At 41.8% G+C, this 23,501-nt stretch overlaps 1 protein-coding gene across 1 annotated transcript in view; it reads right to left on the reverse strand.

Moving 5' to 3' along the window:
- Positions 1–1,624: 1,624 nt before the first annotated feature.
- The window catches only part of nkd1 (NKD inhibitor of WNT signaling pathway 1), a 34,178-nt gene continuing 12,301 nt past the window's right edge, over positions 1,625–23,501 (reverse strand). The window contains exons 4-10 of the mRNA XM_026173880.1: positions 15,194–15,251; positions 10,681–10,784; positions 10,460–10,555; positions 8,683–8,830; positions 7,747–7,828; positions 7,169–7,296; positions 1,625–5,800 (exon numbers count right to left, since the gene is read on the reverse strand). Coding sequence (XP_026029665.1) covers positions 5,268–5,800; positions 7,169–7,296; positions 7,747–7,828; positions 8,683–8,830; positions 10,460–10,555; positions 10,681–10,784; positions 15,194–15,251 — 1,149 coding nt within the window. The 3' untranslated portion in view covers positions 1,625–5,267. The remainder of the gene's footprint in view (positions 5,801–7,168; positions 7,297–7,746; positions 7,829–8,682; positions 8,831–10,459; positions 10,556–10,680; positions 10,785–15,193; positions 15,252–23,501) is intronic.

Here is a 23,501-nt window from a genome sequence, read left to right on the forward strand (position 1 = left end):
AAACATGTTAAACATTAGCCGAAAATTAGCTTCATAATACTAAATATATGTGTTTCCATCGAAAAACAAAAAGTATTTCTGTGGTATGTTTTATGTAGTTAAAGCTAGACATAGCTCATGCTTTCCATTTAAGTGATCACGCTGTAACAACTGTAACCACTTACTACTTACCTCTTATTGGATGTCTGATGCTTTTAATAGCCAATCTTTAAAGCAGTAGTAACAGTAACCTGGTAAGCTGTTTTAGGATAGAAACCATTTGTAATGATGATACATACAAGTTCTGCGGGTTACACTGGCTCGCTCACACAAATAGCCATGTTCGTGAGAGGAAGCCATATCACATTGCCAAGAGGCAGACTCTCTGCAGTTGCCACGACCAGAGATAAGCTGCTAAGCTTCAGATGAAAGTGCATGTACATGTCGAGAGTGTGGCATGGTGAGCAGCTGTCTGTGGTCAGCCTGATTTGGGAGCCCTCTGTGACACCACCAGTTAAGATACAGTGGAGTGGAGGATTTACTGTATACATTTCACCCACACCCTTTTTCATCAGTCCAGTTTAATTCTTGGAAAATAAAAAAAAGTCAATCCACCAAAAAGAAGAGCAAATTACACGAGATATTTAATTAATTAGAAGCAGTCTATTGAGACAATATGGAACTGAGCACTTTAAGATGTGATGGGGCCTGATTATTCGAGACTTTGAATGTGAGCAGAGGGATTTAAAATTCAATTCTGAATTCAACAGGGCTGCATGGTGGTGTGGTTGTGCTAACCACCACACCACAGAAGACCCTGAGCTCAGCTCTGGCTGTGGCCTTTTTGCGTGGAGTTTCAGGTTATCCCTGTGTTTGTGTGGGTTCTCACTATAAGCAAGGAAACTGTAGAACCTAAAATTAGAGTAACATTAAATCATTCGACTATTTTGTTTTTGTACATGCTCATTATGGCGCCTTGGTAATATATACATTTTACCTTTTCTGAACATGGATGAAGGGCTGGTGATTATATTGTGCTTTTTCATTCTGATTGACCATTCAACACACTATTAGTCCAACCCTCATTCACCCAATTACACGCACACACTCTCATACAAGCTCTTTTTTTAAATCTAGCATCCACACTACTTCAGACACACTTTGATGGATATACTCAGGGTTTAGTATTCTGACAATAGATATTTTGACATGCAGTTACCTTGAGGTCCAGTAATTTCCCCTAGGAGGTACAGTCATGTAGATTGTATCTATAGGGATATTGATACAGTCTACAGTTCTTACAGTCTACAGAAATTGTGCATCACTATGGAGGAGGAAGAGTAGTAGCAATCTATATACACTGAAAAAAGAACAAAAAAACCCATGATAACATATCTATACATCCCAACTGGTTTCTTATATTTCAATGCACAAAGTGTACATAAGACAAAGTGTAAAGTTTTTATGAGTGCTTAATGACTACTTAATGAAGACATTGCTATAGTTTCAAAAGAATCTGACATGTAGTCAAAAAAGAGGAAATTGACACAGCTTTCCATATTGATCTCTGATATTGTATGTCCTGTGCATAATTTTTAAAACATTAAACAGAAAATATTCTTAAGTAACTCCAGAAGTCATGCAGTTTAATAGGAACAGGTTCATACTTTAATAAAAGGGTATTTTCCCTTGGCACAGATCTGCTATCAAATAAATAAAGCAATTAATCAAATACAATCTAATATAAACTAAATGTCATGGAAATAGAAAAAAAACATTAGATGACCATGGAAGATGCGAAAAGACAGCTAGAGCTAAACAGGTTTACAGCAAACAGCAAGTGAAAGTGTATATCTCTGTGGGTGAACAGACAGATTTCCTTCCAGATAAGTGGGACGGTCACTGTGGATACTATGGGACAGCAGGAAAATGAAAAACCTTGACAGTTATTTAACTATAAAAAACCCTATCTTTATATATGATGCTGGTTTAACCTTTCTGCAGTCCAATATATACATCAGGTTAAAAACAGTGATGATACATAAATCTTATAAAGCAAATTACTGGTGCATTAGATACTACTGTGACTCAGAATACTGACAGTTCAACAGGACCAAAGTAGGTGCATCAAAAGCAGTTTGTGTGACACAGATTAAAATGTTATGTTTGAAAAGCGGCATTCATACATTGAAATTCATGTTACACTCATGCCCACATAACAATCTGCCAAAAAGAGTAATAAAAAATACATTTTGTTAGATTTTGAGGGACAGCTGAGGACTTGGCTGCTAAGAAACGAAACAACAACAAAAAATCTGAGTTTTCTTCCTCACAAAATATAACTCCGTTACCTTGGTGTGATAAAAGAAACAATAGGGATAGCAACAGTGCTGGTTAGAGAGGGAGGTTGTAAGAACACAAGTTTTCTTAGAGGTTGAGGTACGCTCCCTCAAAGAAAGTCTGCTCGACAAACCAGAAACGCAACTGCTTTCCCAACCCTTAACAAATGCTGTTGAGGCACACGCTATCAAGAACATTTGAGGTTTTTAGTGAAGGTTAGTCTATGAATGTGAAGCAGGGCATTAAAAAAATTCAAATGAAGAGAGAGCTCTGTGTGTTCAGTCAAACACTTTCAGGGTTAAAAGAAATTTTAAAAATTCCAACCTGGCTTTTGGTCTGAGTCACTCAAATTTCTTCAGAAGCTCTCGTCCACCATGACAAATGAGACCACCCTACAGTCGCCTGCTCACTGTCCATTACCACAGGAGAACCATTTTCACACTCGTATTTGGAAACTAGTATCTACAAACCTACAGCGCTGAGAGGGCTCCAGTAGAAATGACTTTTTATCTAGGAAAAACAGTAAGAGGTGAGAAAGCTAAGGCATGGAGCACAGCTGTGACCCCAGCCTGAAAATGAGGCCGTCATTGCCACCAGGTCCCACGAGATGGCCCGTCTGACCGGTGCTTCTGCTGAAAACAGGCTACAGCTGTGAGACAACACCACAGGGCTAAGGGCAAGACTGGCATACGCTGCATTCCTGTGTATTACAATCATACACACACACCCTTACGACAAACTAAGACAATCAAAAACAATCCTTTCAATGTACTTCAAGTGGATGCATTGTGGACAATTATGAGCCCTGGGGCCTGATTTGCAAAAGCCATATGGTGAAAACGCCCTTCCTCTGAATGTAGATTTCCATTGCACAAGGCACTTAAACACAGAAAACTACAGCTGCACAGGGGCAAGTTCTTTTCAGTGTGACACTGAAAAGTGCTTGCCTAGAATTAAGGAAATCAGCACTCTCATACCAGCAGCTAGTAGGTTACTGCTTCTGTCAGAGCTGAGATGGCACAGGTATGGTGATGCTAGTTCCCTCGAGCATCAGGGGACAATATGAATAGACAGTCCCGGTGCTGGCAGGACAGCAGCAGTGAGCGGTGAATTATGGCTGCAGTGGAGACTGCAGGGCCCCATGTCATCCAGCACCAGAGGAATGAGACAGCTGAAAGAGCACCACAAACAGAGCCTTGTTGGCTGAGCGCTGAGGCCACATGGCGGCACGGTGAAAGACCTGCTGACAGCTGAGGGACAGGAAGATGCCATGGAAACAGAGGGAGAAGCCGTGTGACCCTGGGCAAGGATGACAAAGCTGCTACCAATTGGGGAAAGAACTAGACTTGGAAACAGAAAACCAGAGTGCGCAAAACTGTGGACAAATTCTGGGAGTGTGAATATGTGTCTCTGCTAATAGCCGAAACACAACACTTCGGAAATATTGCATGCATGCTCAGCAAAGCATTTTTGCTGCATAAATAATAAACTGTAAATAAGTCTTGTTAAAGGCCACACTGCACTGTGATGAATGAACACACCCACCTTGTGCTGGTAACAAGGTTTCAATTTATGCAAACATGCCACTAAAGCTATGTGATTTATCTCTAACATTTTAAATATTTAAATAAAGAAAGAGCTTCTTGGAGCGCATCAAGATCTTTACACCAGATATATTCTAAAAGCTAACTGCTGTCTGAAAAAAAATCACAGGACATAACATAAAATAACATAACATTTTAAAAACACTGGCAACTGAGTTTTGCTTGTGTCATGAGTTGGAGCTTCTGAACAGCACTGTTGAGGGTTGGGATTTTAGTCACTTGCCATAATTACAGGTTACATTTGGGTGAGAGTTGAAAGTCAGTGTGAAGGAGTGTGTGACACTGGATCACTAACAGAGTTTGATAGAAAAAATGAGGCTGCTAGTGGTCTTAATAAAAATGCAGTTGTGAAGGAAAACACAGAGCTTCAGATAGTGAATACAAAGATATCACATTATCAATAAAGCTTATAAAATTGACAACAATATTTACTTTATGTACAGCAAATGTTAGTTAATAAATGTAAGGAGCTATTCAACATTTCAGTACTGCAGATTGTGACAAAAATGTTTAAGTACATTGAAAATAACCTCTGAATACTTAGTCAAAGTCACCTTTACAACAACAATTAGGATAAAATTAGAGGTAGCAGCGGATTTAGGATCGCTCTTCTTTTTCACTTTAGAACATTTCAACATTTTCCTTCCCATTTTTGCTGACGGGGCGTTGTATGCTTAAATCAGAATCTTCATAATCATCTCTACAGCCTACATTAAATACTCACACACAAACGAGTGCACTTCAAGTGGTTTTCAGCAGACAGCGGTGTTGTGACACTCAGACACGCACACGCAGACCCTTGTTTACCCATGCATTCACACAAAATTTCGCTCTCTCACACACACACTGCACCCTGCTCTGCAATCACTTAAATTCCTTCATATGTTTTCATCTTAATGTCACTCTTCCTCTTGTCCCTCTTTTCCTTGAAAACCTTTTGGCTTAGTGGTCTGGAAGGATTGTGGTGCTGGTTTGGAGTTGTACAGTTCATCCAGTAGAGGATCAGAGAACCAGGGCGAGAGGAACAAGTGAGCAGCTCCTCTTTGCTTCCTCTCAACCCCCCACCTTCAAGCTCCTTAGTCTTATATTACTGTACTGTGGCCTCCTGCTGCATACCCAACCTTCTCTATGTTTGGCAACCTCTTTAATAATACTGATTAACAACATGTCAGTATGTGCACCCGTCCCATGATCCTCCTCTCCACCTCAATGTCTATCAGCATGCCACTACATGGGTAACTGCCCAGAGTTTTAGGAGGGAGCAGCCTGCACTCTGTGTCTGCTGACCGGGATGGGTTTTGTGGCCTTACAGGAGTGCTGAGCTGTTCCAGGCAGGATGGAAATTCAGGACTGGTAAAAATGGTGGTAGTGGTGATGGTGTTCGTGGTGATGGTGATGCTCATGCCGCTGCACAACTTGCGCCAGACCCCCCTCATAGAGCAGCACGCTAGGTAGGTCTCTCACCTGCTCCTTCTCCACCACTGGCCCAGGTGCTGGTAGAGGGCCTAAGGCTCTGTAGCCCTGGCTCTCTTTGGATCGTTGCTTGTGTTTGCGGTACGGAGCTGTAGACTGATGAGGAGGAGTCTGACTGGGTAGAGCTGGAGGAGGGGGAATACCTCGGCTCCTCATCACTCTGCCATTGATCTGCGCAGGAGGTGTACGGCTGTGTGTCTTTGGAGAACGGAGGGCATGTTTCCCTGAGTCTTGGCCTCGCAGCCGGGCAGAGTGGAGGTTGTCTGGAGCAACGGTGTCCACAACAGTCTGTAAGCGGCGGTGATGGGGATGGGAGTGACCATTTTCTGGTTCATGGGAGCGAGAACGAGTCTGGTTAGATGACCTGGCCTGAGGCTCTGCTTTAGTCATCTCTGCAGCAGGGGCTGTGAAGGAGAGACAAAAATGTTTATTTTAAACAACTGCAAACAACTACAAACTATGATGGGGTCATAGAACTGACATTCAAAGTGAAGTGGGCCCTTTAAATTCAGTAATAAAATCAGAGAAAATGGAGCAACTCAATGACCGAGTGGTTAGAAAGTGTCATGGATCGCTGTGTGGCAGGCAGGAGGAGGACCCAAAATGCAAAACTCACAGACACGGGGATGAACTCAAAAATTACAGCTTTAATGCTGGAGAGGCAGAACGTAGGAAATACGAAACTAAACTGGGAAAACTAAATACAAAGCTCACCAAGAAACACAGGGAGGAACACACAACATGAGGGAGAACGCGACACAGAACTGAGGGAGACGCAGACATAAATACACAGAGGGTTAACGAGGGAAGTGGGAGCACACGGGGAACACAGGTGACACTGATAATAATCACGGGACATGGCAGGAGTGAACACAACACTGACGGTAGAGGTGAAACAGGAAGTACAGAGGTTCAGACAGGAGGAGAGAGAGCACGGGGAGAACACCAACATAACGGGCAGGGGAGACACGGAATAAACACGAAAGGGGACGAGGGCTCATGAATACACAGAGGGGCACACAGGGGGTGAGAGTCACAAAGGGAAAGCACTCAGGGAACAACACAACAGGGCAACTCAGGAAACAGAGCCTAAACAGGGAACAAAATACAAACATACAAGAAAACTAAGAACACTGGGCCAACATGGCCCAGGACCATGACAGAAAGCATATTGTGTGGCAAAGAATGGTATAACCTCCCAGTCTGTGGCATCTCATTCCCCTGCTCTCTTTACCCAAATTTCCCATCTATTCCAACTCTGCTATCTTAACAATAGCAAATGGCAAAAGAAGAATTTGATAAAAGTAAAGTGAACCACAGTGTAAAAAATGCTGTGTGACCAGCTTTCTAATAAATTTTGTCTTAAGGTTTGACGGTAGGATTCTGGCAGCCACGTGTCAGGTTCTTTCTCCGTGCAGATAACCCTGAAACAACTTGACAGAGAGCAGATCTCTGTTAGCACTTTCCTGACAGAGCTAACATTAAAATAATCACGTCATCACTAACCATCAGATCAAGGCTGTTGCTCATTACACCTAATACTTCACTTAACAACAGCCCACTCTGTTGATGGGCTCTAGCCTTGAACACTTGATGTATTGTGCTTGCCTGAGCCCACATGTTTGTACTGGCGAGGAGCGCAGTGGGCTGCTAGTTCCATCTAATGGCTCCAAGCAGGTGCCGCAGTAATGAGGGCCCCTGGATGCAGCTTCAAAGGGCCACCGTCTGCATTTCTCCCTCCCCTCCCCTTCCACTGGCCCCTGTCCACTCACCGGCTCCGAAGCGGGACGTGTAGTTTTCGATGCCTGCCAGGTCCAAGTAGTGGTTCCTGCGTTCCAGGTTCTCATCCACACAGTGGCGCTGGCAGCCAGGCTGGGTGTGGTGGTCACTGTGGTGGCGCCTGTGGACACAAGCGGCACCGCTCATTAGGTAGCAGTTTGGGCCACTGAGGTTCACTATGGTAATGTTTGGAGAAAGTAAAACAAGTGTTCCTTATGATCAGCCTGTGGCACGGTAATTGTTAGAGAAGTGAGATTGTGATAGGAAAATCACTGGTTTGAATGTCAACTGGGAGTACTTGAACAGCACAGAGAGTGAAGTGTCTCTGCTGTTTATTCTTCCTCATTGCAATGCACTGGGCACAGCTAATTAGAGAGTAAAGGAATATTACAGAAGCCATGTAAGAAGTCCTCCTGAAACAAACTTTGCCCCTAGACGTGTTTTGTAGGAATTTTTCTACTTTTAGATTGAAAAATCAGTGGCACAAGCCTTAACATGCTGCTTATTCATATACAACTGTATACACTACAACCAGCAGACACTGAGACACGTACAAGAGAGATGGGTTTACCTTAGGAGTGCTCGAGACTTCTTCTCTGCACTCTTGGGGTCTTCAATGCACTTGTCATTTTTCTCTCTTGGGTGGGGTAAGTCTGAGTATGTGTGAAAGACAGGAGGCTATTATCAAAGAGAGCAACACAGAGCTGCCACACACACACGCACCCAAGCACGAACGACAACAGTCACACAAGCCTCAGAAGAAAGCAACCTTTGTTTTGGGGTTTTACTTTGAAGATCTATAGAAAAGGAAAAACAACAGTGCTTCATTTATTCTATTTTCAACTCCCAGTCTTTTATAAGGCGTGGAATAAAAAAAAAAACATGCAGACTTCAGAAATAGTTTATTAAGGACGTGAGATCTGATGCGGTTTGAAATTAGCATGAAGTCAACCAGCAATCTTTTCAAAGCATGCTCTGCCTCAATCTCTTGACAGATATTTATAGCCGAAACAATAGGACGCAAACACACAGGAATATATACTTTTTGAGATATTTCTCCCTGACGACTTGTTTACCAAGTCGTCAGGGAGAAAAGTTAAGTTGAACGCAGCTATATTTTCCCAGCAGCTCTGAGAAGGGGGGACGAAGAGAGGGGGAGCAGGGGGGAAAAAAGAGAACTTTGGAGAAAAGAAAAATGGCTGTGGTTATCAAAAGGACTCAGCACATCTCTTAAGGTTTCTTTCAGAGTATTTGAAGGCGCTGAGGGAGGGGGCTCTCTCTTGGCTCTGTCACTCCCCCCATCATTAAAAATGAACCCCATTGAGTGGGAGAGATGGAGCGACGCCGAAACTGCAAGGAACAAAGCGCTGACAGGCCTGAAGAAGCCGCCTTTCTGCATGACAACAAACACATGTCTGGATGAGCTGACAGCATGCAACACAAGGGGGACCCCGAAATGCCCTCTCTTCTCCGCTGCTCCCACCCACTGCGTTAATGCGAGCTTTACCTGCGGCACCCTGCGTGCAGCTCCTCCACCGCTGGCTGGAGTCAGGAGCCACAGAGAGCTTGACACGTAATGTCTTGCTGCTGCCAGGAGAATGGTTGACTGAAGCATCGACAACCTCGTAGATGGTGTGCAGCAGGCTGGTGATATCCTGCAGGAAACAGAAGATGAGAATTTGTTAAATTGGAGAGCGTTTTTTTAATCTTTCATTAATTAAATGTTCAATTTTGCAGATTCTTAGTCACACTGGTACAAATACAGATTTTCAAGAGAAATGGAACATGGGAGAGTATTCTTATGCCGACACTCTGAATCCAAGAATCTTAAGCTTTAAGCATTTAGACCATGCATAATAAATATCATGCTAGCGAAGAATTTACAGAAGTGTCTTAGACAACAGTGAACAGAGAAACTGACATCAGTTACTTCTGCTTTCCAAGTGAAGCGATCAAGTTGGGTATAAAGACAAGTTATAAATTCATAAAAACAAATGTCTTGTCAGTGGCACGGAAGCCTGTCAGGCCTGATATGAGTTGTATTAAGCTGTGAGCGCTGCACTTTCTATATTTGTTAAATTTGTTGAAGATACACATCTACAGTAGCGGCAACATCTAGGCATAGTAACACATACAAACAAGGATCAGATAAATACTATGCTGAAAAGGGGAAAAGCTAAAACTGTTTATACAAACAAATAACTTTTGTTGTCAATACTCTAAAATGAAAAATGTTCACATAGCAGTAAGCTGAGTGACCACACATTGTAACATAGTGCTAGCTCTTGTGGCTCGTTAATCGGTATATTTTGCACTGAACTAATGACTCCCGCTTAAGTATCGGGAACTATGATGGATTCTTCCCTGGGTACAGAAGTAAAATGTCCAGACTCGTATCATGTGCTGCATCTCAGATGTCTTTAGGAAGTAAGAGGGTTTCACTATAACTGCTAAGAATCAAGACCGAACCACACAAGTCTGCAAAAGCATGATTTTTACTCACTATACCACTATGACTCATAAAAAGGACTATTATAAATTCTACAGGGATCAGTTCCACATACTGGTTTCAGACACAGACAAAATGTAAAAAATTTCAATTAAAATAAAATAAAAGCTTCCCGTGTCATTTTTGGGTTTCCTTTTCTTTTTATTTGTGTGAATGGATTACAAAAAAAGAGAGAGAGAGAGCTGGAGAAGAAAGCTTTTCTTTCCCCCCTCCAAGCCGCTGTCTCATGAGCCGTGGAGCCACAGGCAATGCCAAAAAAGCTGCACAGCCAACCACACAGAGGACAGCTCCAGTCTCTTTGCGCTGTTTCAAGTTGTTCTCAAAAAACACGGGCCTTTCTCGATGTTCTCTCAGATCTGTACCAGGCAGACGCAAGCCACAAGGTGCCTCACAGGAGCGGAAACACATACCTTTGCTGGATTCAGTTCTTACAAGTAAGACTGGGTTACAGGCTTTTTCTATCCATGCTTCCCTTTCGGGTGTGGCGATACCAAAAAGAAGTGAACAGGGAAGTTATTGATTTTTATTCCAACCTAAGGTGGGACATGATTCAGGATAAGCAAACTGCCGGCCAGGCTTTTTCTGTGCAAATCTCTTTAATGTGTGAAACATGCAGGAGAATAAACAAATACAGATTTCACGTTTCAAGGATTTCAATTTAAATTTAGTGCATGTTTTTGGCAGTTATTTGGATGTATTCACTGTCTTATTATCACGTCTTCTTTTATTTATTCATTAGGCAATTAAAGGCTTTTCCACTGAAGCAGGCGATTACCTCTCGCGTAACTTTGCCGCTGTTGTCAAAGTCGTAGAGGGTGAAGGTCCACTCCTGCCTGTTATCCTCCTCCACAGACACAGCGCACTCCAACTCCTGAAACAGCCCAGCATTGAATCAGTACCATACAGTGTGTGAGTGTGTATTTGTGTGTCCTGCTATTGCCCTAGTTTCATCCAGAGGGGGAAGTAATAAATGTCCTGTTTTGTGTTGACACTCACTTCAAACTGGAGCTGTTTCTGTGGCCCTGCGGGAGATTGGCTGTCCCTCTCCTGCATCTTCTCCTCCACACAGCAGCTGTCTGTCTTCTCCGGGGGTAAAGCCACTGCAATGGCACACACACAGACACACACAAAGATAAAAGAGAGAGCCTGAGGATGGCAGCATTGGGTGCAGCCACAACCTGAGGATATGTCGTTGCAATCAAGTGCGCCTTGTAAGCTCTGACTTCCGAGTTTGGCAGCCACAATTAAGACATGTCATCCATTCCAGCGCTCCTGGATGTAAAAACACAGCCAAACTCTTAACCGTTTTTGCCTTACACTTTTTATCATTAAATTGTATTTCTATTTATTTGATCCCAGTTATATATTTTGCAAGCAGAATAGCACTTTGATGAGCTTAGGAACAACTTGCAAATTAGGTTGGATTTTCTGTTTGGTTGGGGGGGGTTTTTTCCACTGGGCTGCTGAGGTGCACTGAAGTTGTAGGTTTTATTTACACTGTTTTTGATCATGCTCAAAGGCTGCAGAAAATCAAAGCACAGTTTGGTTCTCACAGTTCAAAAATGCTTTTTGGAACATTTCATGTTAGCAATCAGAGCAAACTGATCCATGACAGTGTGGGGTCAAGTCCCTACAGCGATAAAAAAAAAAACAAGGAAGTGATTCTTGTTTTTTAAAAGACATTTAAAGGAGCCTCTACCAGAAACTGAAAAAACACTTTTGTATTTTTCTGCATGAAGTTAGGCAAAGAGTTCATTACTTCATCATTCCATTGAGCAGAAGTACTACAGAATCAAAACAATAAAATCAAGGATGGGAGATGAAACGTTGAAACTGTGACAGCCCTAATTCTCTGGTGGCAAAAGCTCTTCCATCATCCACACACATAGTAATAGTTTTAAGCCGTTAGCTACAATATATTGCATATCATCTCAGTGGGTTCACCCTGAGAAGGGATGTTAAACATGAAACTGAATGGCATAACATGCCTAAAACATGATAGAATATGGCAACCAGCATTTGAATATAAATGGTGGAAGTGACAGAGCTGAAGGTCTCCAAGAGGCCCCCGAGCCCAGCTCAGTGCTGCAGAGCTCACCATTTTATTGGAAAGATATATACCGTACATCACCATCCAGGCTCACGGTTAGACAGTCTGTGGAAAATGTGTCGCATACATTTTACCAATTAATATGACATCGTTATTCACCTCTTTACTGAACACAGAGTCACCTGGACAGGGTTCAAAGTAACAGTGTTGTGCTAATACAAACCACGAGACCTAAGCGTTCTTTCAACCCCAAATCAGTGAGCATAGGTGAGGCTATGTCCCGCTGTTTGATCAGAGGTGCTCAAAGTGAACACTGTGTGTGAAAGCAAATCTACCACTGATGTGAATGCATCTGCACTGGCTCCATGACTCTGCCTTTTGATGAATCAGTTGGCACAAATGTCTGTATAGAGTGCTTCAGGGATGATGTGTTTTTGTAGGCCAACCAGGAAGAAAGCATCGCCATGGTTACCTGGGGAAAAAAATCCATTGAGATTTTTCAAAGATTTTTGGTTTACTGGAGAAAATTTGTTTATGATTTTAAACATATTCTCCTCAAGTTAATTCAGCTGTGACAGTTGTGACATTATATGCAATTACCAAAAGTCACAATGCAATATTAGCTTATGAACAAACAACATGACAACTTCAGCACCACCACCACCACTAATCTCTAATCTCATTTGGTGTGATGATGCTAAATGTCTCCAACAACGTGTTTAGTTTAGTTTAACCTTGTATTAGCAAGCACCTTTTCTGGGATACATAAAAGCTCTGAAATTCACCGGTGGAGTATTTAAATGATCAAAGAGTTGTGTTAACCACTCTTTGTATGTTTTGGTATCTAAAGAAACATAAATTCATAAACCTTGACTTTGAAATGAGTGAAGTGGAAGTGCCTTTAAACATGAGGTCAAAGTTGAGGAAGGAGTTGTTGTTTTTTTACTCTATTACAAGGTTCAACTGTCGCTGTTCAGTTCAAAGTCTAACTTTCAGTGTTGCGTGTTAGCCCAGATCTAATGCAACCAAAATTGTCTTCTATGCTTTGAAATCAAGCATTTGTTTAGAACACAATGCCACAGACACAAACAGTATGTAACTGAGAATCAGGAGGTGTACCAGTCAGGACCTTTACAACTCTATGAATTACCCAGACACATCATTACCTTATTCTCACAGATGTATTCAGCCGTAGCCCCTAGTACGTTTCACCTCTGGTCATTTAGGTTTCCCCTTCCACCATCCCCATCACCCAATCACAGCCACAAAGTCTGTATCCACCCATAAAGCCACACCCCTCACCCCCACCCTCCCCAAACCCCTCCCACCACACTTTGAAGTTCCATTCTCAAACCTTCTGGAAGAGGATCAGACCGGCTGTAAAACAGAATCACTAATTAATTAAGCCAAGTCAAATCTGAAACACTGTTTGTTTGCTCGCCAACAGAGCAGACACAACAGCCCAATTTCTTTCCTCCTGATCCAAAGCAGATCAAAGCAGACCTGTCTCATCCCTGGGTAGGGGAAAATGCCAGAAATGAAAGGCATCATCCCAGGGAGCTTTTACCAACTTTTTGGAGAGAAGCAGCATTTGGGGTCCTGCTGTTTGATCATCTGAGGTGCTCAAAGGGAACATTGTGTGCGAAGGCAAATCTGTTCCGAAGCAGGCTCAATATGGTGGTGAGATGCTTATCTCACGGCTAATGAAATGCCGGGAGGAGTAACAGTAATCTGTTATCACCCTCCTCCCCCCCTCTGACCCCCTCCCAATCACAGACATAAGCCCACTCTTTATGAGTGAAGCTGCCGCTACGGGATTGGCTGCACATCAGATCTGAGGGGCAAGATGGGGGCAGTCGAGTCTGGCACCATCCATGCCAAGGCCGTTCCAGTGACTGCACTACACTTTGCATGCATACGCGTTATGCAAACACACACACACACACACACACACGGAGAGAGCATCACAGGCAGGTTGGGAAAGCTGCCACACACTATGAGCAATCACACTCAGTCGGCTTAGCTAAAATACTTTATTACACATAGCAGCCCCCCACTCCCTCCCCTATATGTACAGGCAGAACCAGCATGATTTTGGGAAGGCCTGGATGGGATGCTTCTTGTATTGAAAGGTAACTTTTCCTCCAGCAGTTTTGTGACCAGCTGTAATCGCTGTGTATCCAACACGTGAGCCAGATGTGAAAGGATGTGATGATGGAAAGGACTGTTTCTCTTTTTCAACAAAAGGTTAAAGAGTATATTAAAAAAGTTTGCAACGGTAGGTTTTCTTGAATCCTAGCAGTACAGATGTAAATAATCCTTAAGCTAATTTCATCACTGAGCTTTTTTTCCTCTTCTCAATTTTTGCTGCATGTTTTCTTTAACTTACTTCCTTAAGACAAAAGAAGCCCTTTCTCTTTGTTGTTCGTGCTGTCATTTCTTCTCTCTCTCTTCCCATTTTATCTGTACTCATCTTTGTGAAATCTATAGATACTGGATCTGATCAAACTAAATGGAGTTAATGCTATAAAACTTCCACAGCTACTCGTATTAGGGTAGTCCATTTTTAGTAGTAGTCCATTTTTATGTTTACAAAAGGTCAATTTATTCAAGACTGAAAACAGACAACATGAACATATCAAATGCCTATAGAAATATTTTAACAATTCAAGCTATAATCAGCTTTGCCCAACCTGAGATCTAAGCAAGATCTGTAACTACTCTGTTTCTCAAACAAAACAAAAACAACATTTTTTAGAGGTCAGTACTATGTAGATATTGACACATAAACTATGAAATCTTTTATTAAGCTGTCTTGAACTGTGGCTATTAATCAAAGTGAATGAAGAGAGCAGCATACTCTAATTAGCAACATCTGTCTTGAAGGGAGGACAGGCTTGGCCCATACACAGTTTAGCCCAGTTGCTAAAAATCATTTCAAACTCCATTTATCAGTCACATTATCTCTTGTCTCTCTGCTATTATCCACTGAAGTGAAACTGAAGTAAAACGGAATTTTCTGACATGCCTCCAGATTCTGGCTTGGTCTCATTCGACCCTACATTTTTGCCTGCACCTCACGTCCAATCGTGTCTTTAAATGGGAGGGAGAGACTTTCTCCTCCCAGAGCTCTTAATCCAGGATCACATCACATCAGGGAAAAAACATGGGGGAATGGAGGCACTTTGCAGTGCACCGCTGGGGAGGGGCGGATGAGAGATGGAGGAGGTGAAAAGGCAGGAGGGAAAGTAAAAGGGACTTCATCAGCACATTGCTGGGGCTTAGAGAATGGGTGTGGAGCAGAGGAGGAAGGGATGAAGCACTGGATCAAAGAGCCACACAAATACCTGAAGTTCAATTCCAAATAGTGTTTTTGGGATAGGGTTTTTTTTCCATTCAACTGAAACAGTACTCCAACTAATTTCACCACAGAGAGGAAAAAGATTGGGAGAGACCTACCTTCTAAACGATAGTGTTCATTGCCAATCCCCTCAGCACATGCTTCATCCATGGAGTCCTGAGCAGAGAAAGAAAAAGATGCATATATCATTGTTTTAAGTCACATAAAGCAAAAGTCGTCATATTTTTGTCACATAAAAACAAACATCTTTAACGATGCAAATCCACACCACTGCTTTTCAACGCAGAGTGACATGGCCGAATCGAAATTACAGCTTTTATATATCTATATATGAACAAAGTTTGACAAGTGCGCGCTGAGCTTAAACAGCAGCGGAAAGTTTAAGAGGTTGGTAATTGCAGGACTGAAACAAACTAAGCAAAAGACTGGCAGTCAGATTTGAGACTATGAAAGAAATTTTTAAATTACTACCACTGACCCGTCAGCGGGTTCTGAGAAAGACTGTTGGCTATTTCAGTGTCAGACTCTCACTACAGCAGCAGGCTTGGGGATTTCTTTTTATCCTGGGACATTTTCACCTGGGACCCCTCTTCTGGAAGCTCAGACTGTTAGTGCATACCACAGAGGCTGGAGGGATATGTGATCCTTAGAGTTTACTATGGAAAAGTCTGGCTCAGGTATCCATGTGGCAACACATTCGTTCAGCTGAAAATCATTACTCACAGGCTGACAAATGCATATAAATGCATGAATGTTTTTCGTTGCACATAAACCCCTGCAAAAGAAAAGCTTGTTAAAACTGCACAAAATGTGTTAAAAAGCAGACTTGTCACTGGCGATGATTAACCCAGACAACTGTTAACGAACTTTATAAAACAACGTGCATGTTTATTGTGCCTTCTGTGATCATAAATGTGAGAAAGACAGGTGTGTTACAGTGTGAGAGCAGATTTCTGAGTACTCCAGTGTGGTAAAGGGTCAAATTGGCTGATCCTACTCTCCTCAGTCTACTACTGGCTAGGTTACAACACCGTGGGTGGCCCGAGGAAGAGAATACAACTAACCACAGGACAAGGGCTGATAGACTAATACCCCAAAGCAGAGACCTGGGAAAAATCTGTTTGTTATTGGTATGAGTAGGTCAACACAGATTCCAACTTGGCTTCATGACCCTGCTCTACAGAAGATGTCTGCAAATCTGGGCAACTCACACCTGGCTGATTCACAGGAGAATCGGCCAGAGGAAAATTATACGAATTTGATTTTGAGGTTACTTATCCCTGGGATTTCCAGTAAATGTTCTAGTAAGCTGCAGTTATCTTAAATAAAGTATCATTATAGGTCTGATAATACTAGTGTTTACTAGTGGAAGTTTTAATTTCTTATACAAAGTCTCTTGTTTTAAAGAAAATTATTCAGCCTGAGTTCGGTTAATCACTACTTGCCCCAGTCACAGAGACTCCCTTCCACAGTACACATATCTCACTACTAAAGTGCTAAAATAATACAGAATAACACTGCATGATTACTAGATAAAGTATTGACTTCTCTTTTTATATCAGTATACATAATTCCACCTCATTTTTAAACTCAGATAGTGAAAAAGCCACAAAGGAGTGAGACTGTTGATGTGTGCGAACCTATTCAGATGGTTTACAGACACTGTCACAGTCACTTAACCCCAGAAAAACAAAATCAATCCACAACAAACATTCCTTTAATTCCTTACGCACCAAAAAACAGACCCTCACGCACGCACACAAACAGCATCTTGAATGTGTTTCAGTTTTTTGATGAATGATCCAGAATTATTGAGGGGTTAGCCAAGAACATGAGAAAAAGGGGGAAGAGGAATGTACTAATTGGTTGTTGTCTGTGGTGATGGATGGGAGCTATATTATTAGCATGCTGGGGTTACTCTCTGGGATTTGCTCTGGTCAGTGTTAAGAAGAAAATATCTCAGGATTTTTTTCTTTTTTTTTGTAATTTCACATGCACACACCCACACACAAGCAGATCCAAACACATTCGCCTTCTTCTCTGATCAAAACTCTCTAACCACAAATAGATGTGAAAATACCAAAAGACCAAACAGAAATAATTCTAAAACTGGAACAGAACAACCTTATTTCTCCTCTAAAGTGCATTTCCCTTTTCCATGTAGCATGTCAATGATTATTTTTGACAGTCTAATTAAAAACTTCATGTTGTAAAGTTGTCAAGTATAAAGATATAAAGGTTAAATCTGACTTACAAAAGTACTTTACCTTGAAGCATAACTTCTGTCTTTGGCAATGATGGATCAAATCACCAAAATGCCATTTAGTTCTAAAAATAAACATTGTTTGCTTCAAGGTTTCCCAACACTCAATTGGTCACAAGAACAATAAAGCAATTTTTTTGTTTAGCAACAGAAAAGGGAAGATTTTTACTGCAAAACTAAGATTCTTGGATTATCTGTGCGTTTTATGTGACCTATTTATATAATATGCAGTCAAAGTTTCCAAATAACGAGGTCAGCATATATACAAGTAATTCTCACCAGCCAAATCCTCACTAGACTCTGCTCTTCAGTCTTTATAAGGTCATCTCAAACATGCTGCTATGGATGTAACAACCAAAGCCCCACCCACCTGCTGTTTAAACCTTCTGTTTGCAACAGGCGGCCAATTAGAAGAAAGTTGGCTTCATGAGAGGGTTGCCTTAAAAGGGAGAGAGTGAGCTGAGGGAATTCACAAACGGCCAATATGAGATAGCCAAGATTATTCTGAATAATTGAAGAAAAAAAGGTGGAGCTGGAAATAAGAATTACAGGTCCCTGTTTAACGTCCTCAACACAACTGTTATGTCATTCCAAATAAAAGATGATTGTTTCTAGTTATCTTTTCTTTTCAGCTACACAAATGTCCTTTTTTGTTATTTTATCACCCAATTCTAGATGCAATACGAGTCAAAAACTCCACCAAAAAACACCTGAAATAGAAACAACAAATACTCATTTGCACATAATGAATACATAAAAAAATGCAATTAAAATCACATACTAGCAGCTATAGTTGATCTTAAATATAAAAGTCACATTTTTCAAAACCACAAAAATAAAAGTTTGAACTCATTCGTGCTGGTTGGATTTGAAATGAAAAAGCTCAACATGGATTTGCCCTAAACTGCGATGCTGGTCATCCTCTTGAAATGTATTTCTGAACTAATGAGTGGAGACGAGGCTCGACTGATGCAACATTTACAAACACGTAATGAGTCTGAATGCTCAGGGCTATCAAACGAGAAGACCATGTCTCATTAAATTCACACACAGTGCGTGTCCGCAATAATCTTGAAAATGCATGTAAAACAGTAACCACAACAGAGCCATCAATCTTATTTGGAAAAGAAATGAGGCAGTAATGGGCATCTATGGTACTCTTGTAAATTCAGAGGGCAGAGGTCACTGTGACAGAGCGCTTCAAAGAGAAGATGCCCTTTCACCCCTCTCATCTACAGTAGCACAACCTCAGCTTAGACAAAATTTAAACCTCCATAATGACATAAAATCCACACTGACTCACTGTTGATCTGACTCTGTTATACAATAGGTGTTACAGCATTAGGTGTTTGCACTCCTGTTTCTCATTGAGGCAGTTTTATGAAAACTCAATCATCGAGTTACTTTCCAGTAGTGTCTCTGTGGGATTCAGCCCAAACTGCAGCCTCCAGGGCACAAACAAACATTTTTTTCTCGACTTGGGACCAGCTAAAACAATTTCCTGACATGATGTTAAATGTTCTGTGGAAACCAGAGCATAAAGCATTTCGCTTTCAATAGCAGCCCGTTCTTTCAGAGCTTCTTCGAGCGTTTTAGTGTAAGCGTACACGTGTGAATCCTGTGTGCTTTAAAGTTGTTCAATCCCCTTCACCAGAAAGTGATTTATTACTGGACTGTAACACAGAACACAGTGTGCCAGTCCCATTACAACATCCCATCTACATTGCTCACTGGTCTGAAGGCCTGTTTAGTTTGGCCATTGGAACTGTTTTGGAAACCTCATCAACGGTACACTTTATAAATATGGATTTGGAAGTGCCAAAGACGGATGAAATGTTTAATAATATTTATTGTGCTAACATCATATACAGTGTTACAACTTTAAATGTCTTTTATTTGTCTTATTTATTAACAAAACTGTCAGCTGTTAGATGTTATAAAAAACAATGCCAAATTAACATCATCTGTTTCATTGATTGGGGTTACATTAGTATAAAGCAAACTAAAAATAAAATATTATCTGGTGCTAAAACTGTGTTGAAAAGATTTCAACCTTCCAAAACCCATTAGTCAGAAAATGTGTCTTTAGATAGTCTAGACATAGATGGCGGGTTTACATACCTCTTTGTCCATGTTTAACTCTTTATTAAAGATGTTTTATAATTTACTACTTATTTTGTGATTTTGGCTGTTAAATTACAAAATAAGAGAGTGCTCATAAAACGGGCGGGTCAATGGTAAAAGCAGGTTAACGTCACACTATTTTATTTAAATTGGCAATATGTGTAAGATAGCAAAGTCCAAATCCAAAGGTAGCAAGCTACAAAAAAACGATGACTGATACAAATTTCCAATATTTATTTGTTAACTAAAGGGAAAATGATGAGGTCACTGTTTATTAACGTCGTAGCAATGTACTTCAACTACCTTACAAATTGTATGTATTTGTATAGTGCTTTACTAGTCCCTAAGGACCCCAAAAGCGCTTTACACAACCAGTCATCCACCCATTGGTGATAGCAAGCTACATTGTAGCCACAGCCACCCTGGGCTGTACTGACAGAGGCGAAGCTGCCGGACAGTGGCGCCACCGGGGCCTCTGACCACCGTCCTTGTGCCCAAGGACACACGACAGAGACTGTCCAAGCCGGGGCTCGAACCGGCAACCTTCCGATTACAAGGCGAACTCCCAACTCTTGAGCCACGATCGCCCCCATTGTTGTAAACATAGCTGCCTGGGTAGCCTTCGCAGGAGGCAACACACATGAAACCACTAGCTCCCTGTGAGTTCACTAGGCAGTTCCCACACAGATGCAATCAGACATCTTTGTACAATGGAGCTGTCAGGCTGAAGACTGTTTAAAGTTTTTATAGCAGTGTGCATGAGACAGAATCAAAGCTAATATGGATATATTTGTCATAGCCCAACCTGATACGAAGCCAATTTAATTCTAAATAATTTGTTGTAGCACATTCTGAAGGAAATTAAATTAAAATGCCACAGTCCTATTAACACATTTTACAAATTATTTTCATCTTGCTTCGGGTAGACAACCTCACGGTACTAAAACGTTGGCCTTGTTGGCAGTTAAAATAATATTTTCTGAGATTAATGTCAGTGCGGGGTGAGACACATGGATTGTGTTTTGGCTAGATCCAAATGTGGCAAAGACCTGACAATGGGTAGGAAGGGGCACACAGTTTACTTTAGTAACACCCGGAGTGCTAAAGGCGGATTTGGAAAGGAATCGGTGTTACGAACAGACCAGGATGTCAGAGTGAAACGAGAGACAGCACTGATGGAACCAATGGAGACAAACGAAGGCTGACGACCAGAGAGTATCCGAGCTCCTGACGTGAAAGGAACGAAGAAAGCAGGTGAGGGATCTTCCTTTTGAAGCCATCCCCATGGTCACCAGACTACTACCTGAAAATTGTAAAAAATAAATGACTCAAAGGATCCCTTATTTGAATCCTGAAATAATCAGATAAGTCCCTGATGCAGTTCGTGATGTCTGGACAGACCTTTTATCCAGCCTAACCCAGATAAAAGGTCTTAAAATACCTAGTGGAGGCTCTGTACCTGCCTATCATATCCACCATGCAAAATCATCTGGAAGTCTGACTGGCAACAGTTTTATTTTTCAGCATGACACTAATCCCAAACATATATCAAGGCAGTAAAGGCATATCCAGGTATGCTTTTACTGCACTGGCAGTAAAAGCATACCTGGATAGGTCTGTGAAGGTTCTCAGTCATCCAGGTCATTGTAGTCAAAGGAGCTTGCAAAGAAAAGCGTCTGGACTTTAAATCAGGTTTAAATCTGGGACTCTCCACCATTTGACCTTAGAACTGAAGAAGCTTCTCGGATGAGAGGTGAAACGTCTTCAAGCAACTTAAAAAGTCAAGACGCTTTTCTTTGCAAGCTCCTTTGACCATACCTGGATAGAGAAACACACAGTGGAACACTATCACTCATGGATTGGCCTCCCCAGAGCCTGAGCGTCAACATTATTGATGAAGTGCACGATCATCTTGACAGAAAATGAAGCAAAAGGCAGCCACATCCAAAGAAGAGCTTTGAATGTCTTTCAAGAAGCCTGTAAACATATTCCAGAAGACAACTTAAAGAATTTAGAAGAAAGCTTGTCTAAGGGAGTTCAAAATAATAACAACTGTGGTCATATCAAATATTGACATTCTAGCTTGTTACAATCATCCAAACTCTGTTTTTGCCTCATATACTGTTTTTCCAGTAACTGAGTGGGTTTGGTCTTGCCTCCCTGGATAGAGCAAGGAGACAGCAAAAGTGAAAAAGTGAGCACATGTCAGCACAGAACCAACTTGCAGAGGTAAGTTAGAAAGTTGCCTCTAGTGTCATTCTTACACAGGCACTGCAGACATGGACCCCACTGGGCCACTTTTTCTTCAAGTCTGTGTTTGAAGGAAAAGGGTACATTAAAGTGCAAGTAATATGTACTTGTATGTGATTGTGGGGAAAGTCCCACAAGGCTTCTTGGTCTCTATGCTGTCTGCCTTCATGACCCACCACACAGGCTGACAATTTATGCAACTGACGACAGCTCTCCCTGATCGCGCGCCAGGGCTCAGTGGAGTCAGGCCTCGAGAGCAATGGCAGCACTACTGGCACTCCATCAAAACCCAGGAAAAATCTCATTAGAACTGCGGCCCTCCCTCCGTTGCAAGAAAACACCTTCAGAGCTGCACAGTTCTGAGCAGCGGTGCGGACTTGAAGCGGCGAGCAATGCACACAGACAGCCATTTAGCCAAACAGGCAAGACAGGCAGAAAGTGGAAATAGCAGCGATGCTTCTCCAAGTATGGCTGCTTCCCTGAGTCTTTCAAACACGGGAGGGCTGAGGGCACTGACACTTACATAAAAGCCACCAGGCACTGGAGGGGGTGAAGAAGAGTACTGCAGAAAGTGAGAAGTGATTACTCTCACTTGTAAAAGATTCGCAACCACAACATGTTCAATATTTGCATTTATATATGTTAATTCACAGGCCATATCACAGAATACAAACATATGACTTGCGCATCCTCATACCAGGTATGTGAAGACACACTGAAGTTGTCACCATATATTTATACATATTTCCATAAATCTAGTCCACTTGGCAACCGGAATGATTTTGACTGATTCCGAGTAACCTGGACTGAAGCCATTAGGAAAGTTCATGAATTACTAATGGAGAAAACAGCTGTATAGCATGGGGATTTTTCCGAAGCTCCAAAGCACACACACACAGCCCCAGTGCTGAAAACCAAGAGTAAAACAACCACAAAAAATCTTATTAGTTTTAGAACTGCAAATTAGCTTATAGGTGTAGTGTTACCTCAAGAGAGGACCCCCTCCCCTCCCCCCCTCACCATCCTAAAAAGTAAAGTGAGGCAATTTCAAAGGACTGAGCTACACACCTCTTGGAATCTGGAGCAGTACCTATCCTATGTATGCTAAGCGTCACGGTGGTGCCGCTGAAGGAAAAAAATGGACCACCAATAATCATCAAAAAACAGTTTAGACCTGGATTCAAGCTTCTTTTTCAGCTCTTTATGCTGGAGTGCTCCTCACCTTCCAGCAACATTAAACAGCCTCATTCAAAACACTACATAGCAGTAAAACATGACGCTCTGAGATGGAGCCAAGATAGAGGGTGTTGATGTGAGGTAGTGAAGCAATGCACTGCCTCTGAGTGAGGCTTCAAAGGGGATCAGTTTTCACACATGAAATAAAGATCTCAGATAATCATATAGCATAGCAAAGCTGACGTGAGACGGTCCCATTTATGGAGGGTAGGAAGATGGGGCCAATTTTTAAACCACCTACAGCCTGAGAGCCATGGCAAATTAATGTCTCTGCATTTCTCTCCAGCCAAACATGATAAATCTGTTTTTTTGTTTTTACAAAGAGACTACCAGGCTTATCGTGATATGATGAAGTAGTTTACTGAAATCACTCCAGTAGAACAGATGCTTAGGCTGTCTAAAATTTCAGAGCACTGCAGCACTCTGAACAAATGCGTAAGACACATTTCATAAGTAGTCTGCAATGCCAAAAGGAAGTCATATCTGCTCTGTTTTACAATGCAATTTTATGCCTTTGATAAGAAACTCAATGC

This window comes from Astatotilapia calliptera, chromosome 1, assembly GCF_900246225.1.
Source record: "Astatotilapia calliptera chromosome 1, fAstCal1.2, whole genome shotgun sequence".
Classification (NCBI taxonomy): domain Eukaryota; kingdom Metazoa; phylum Chordata; class Actinopteri; order Cichliformes; family Cichlidae; genus Astatotilapia; species Astatotilapia calliptera.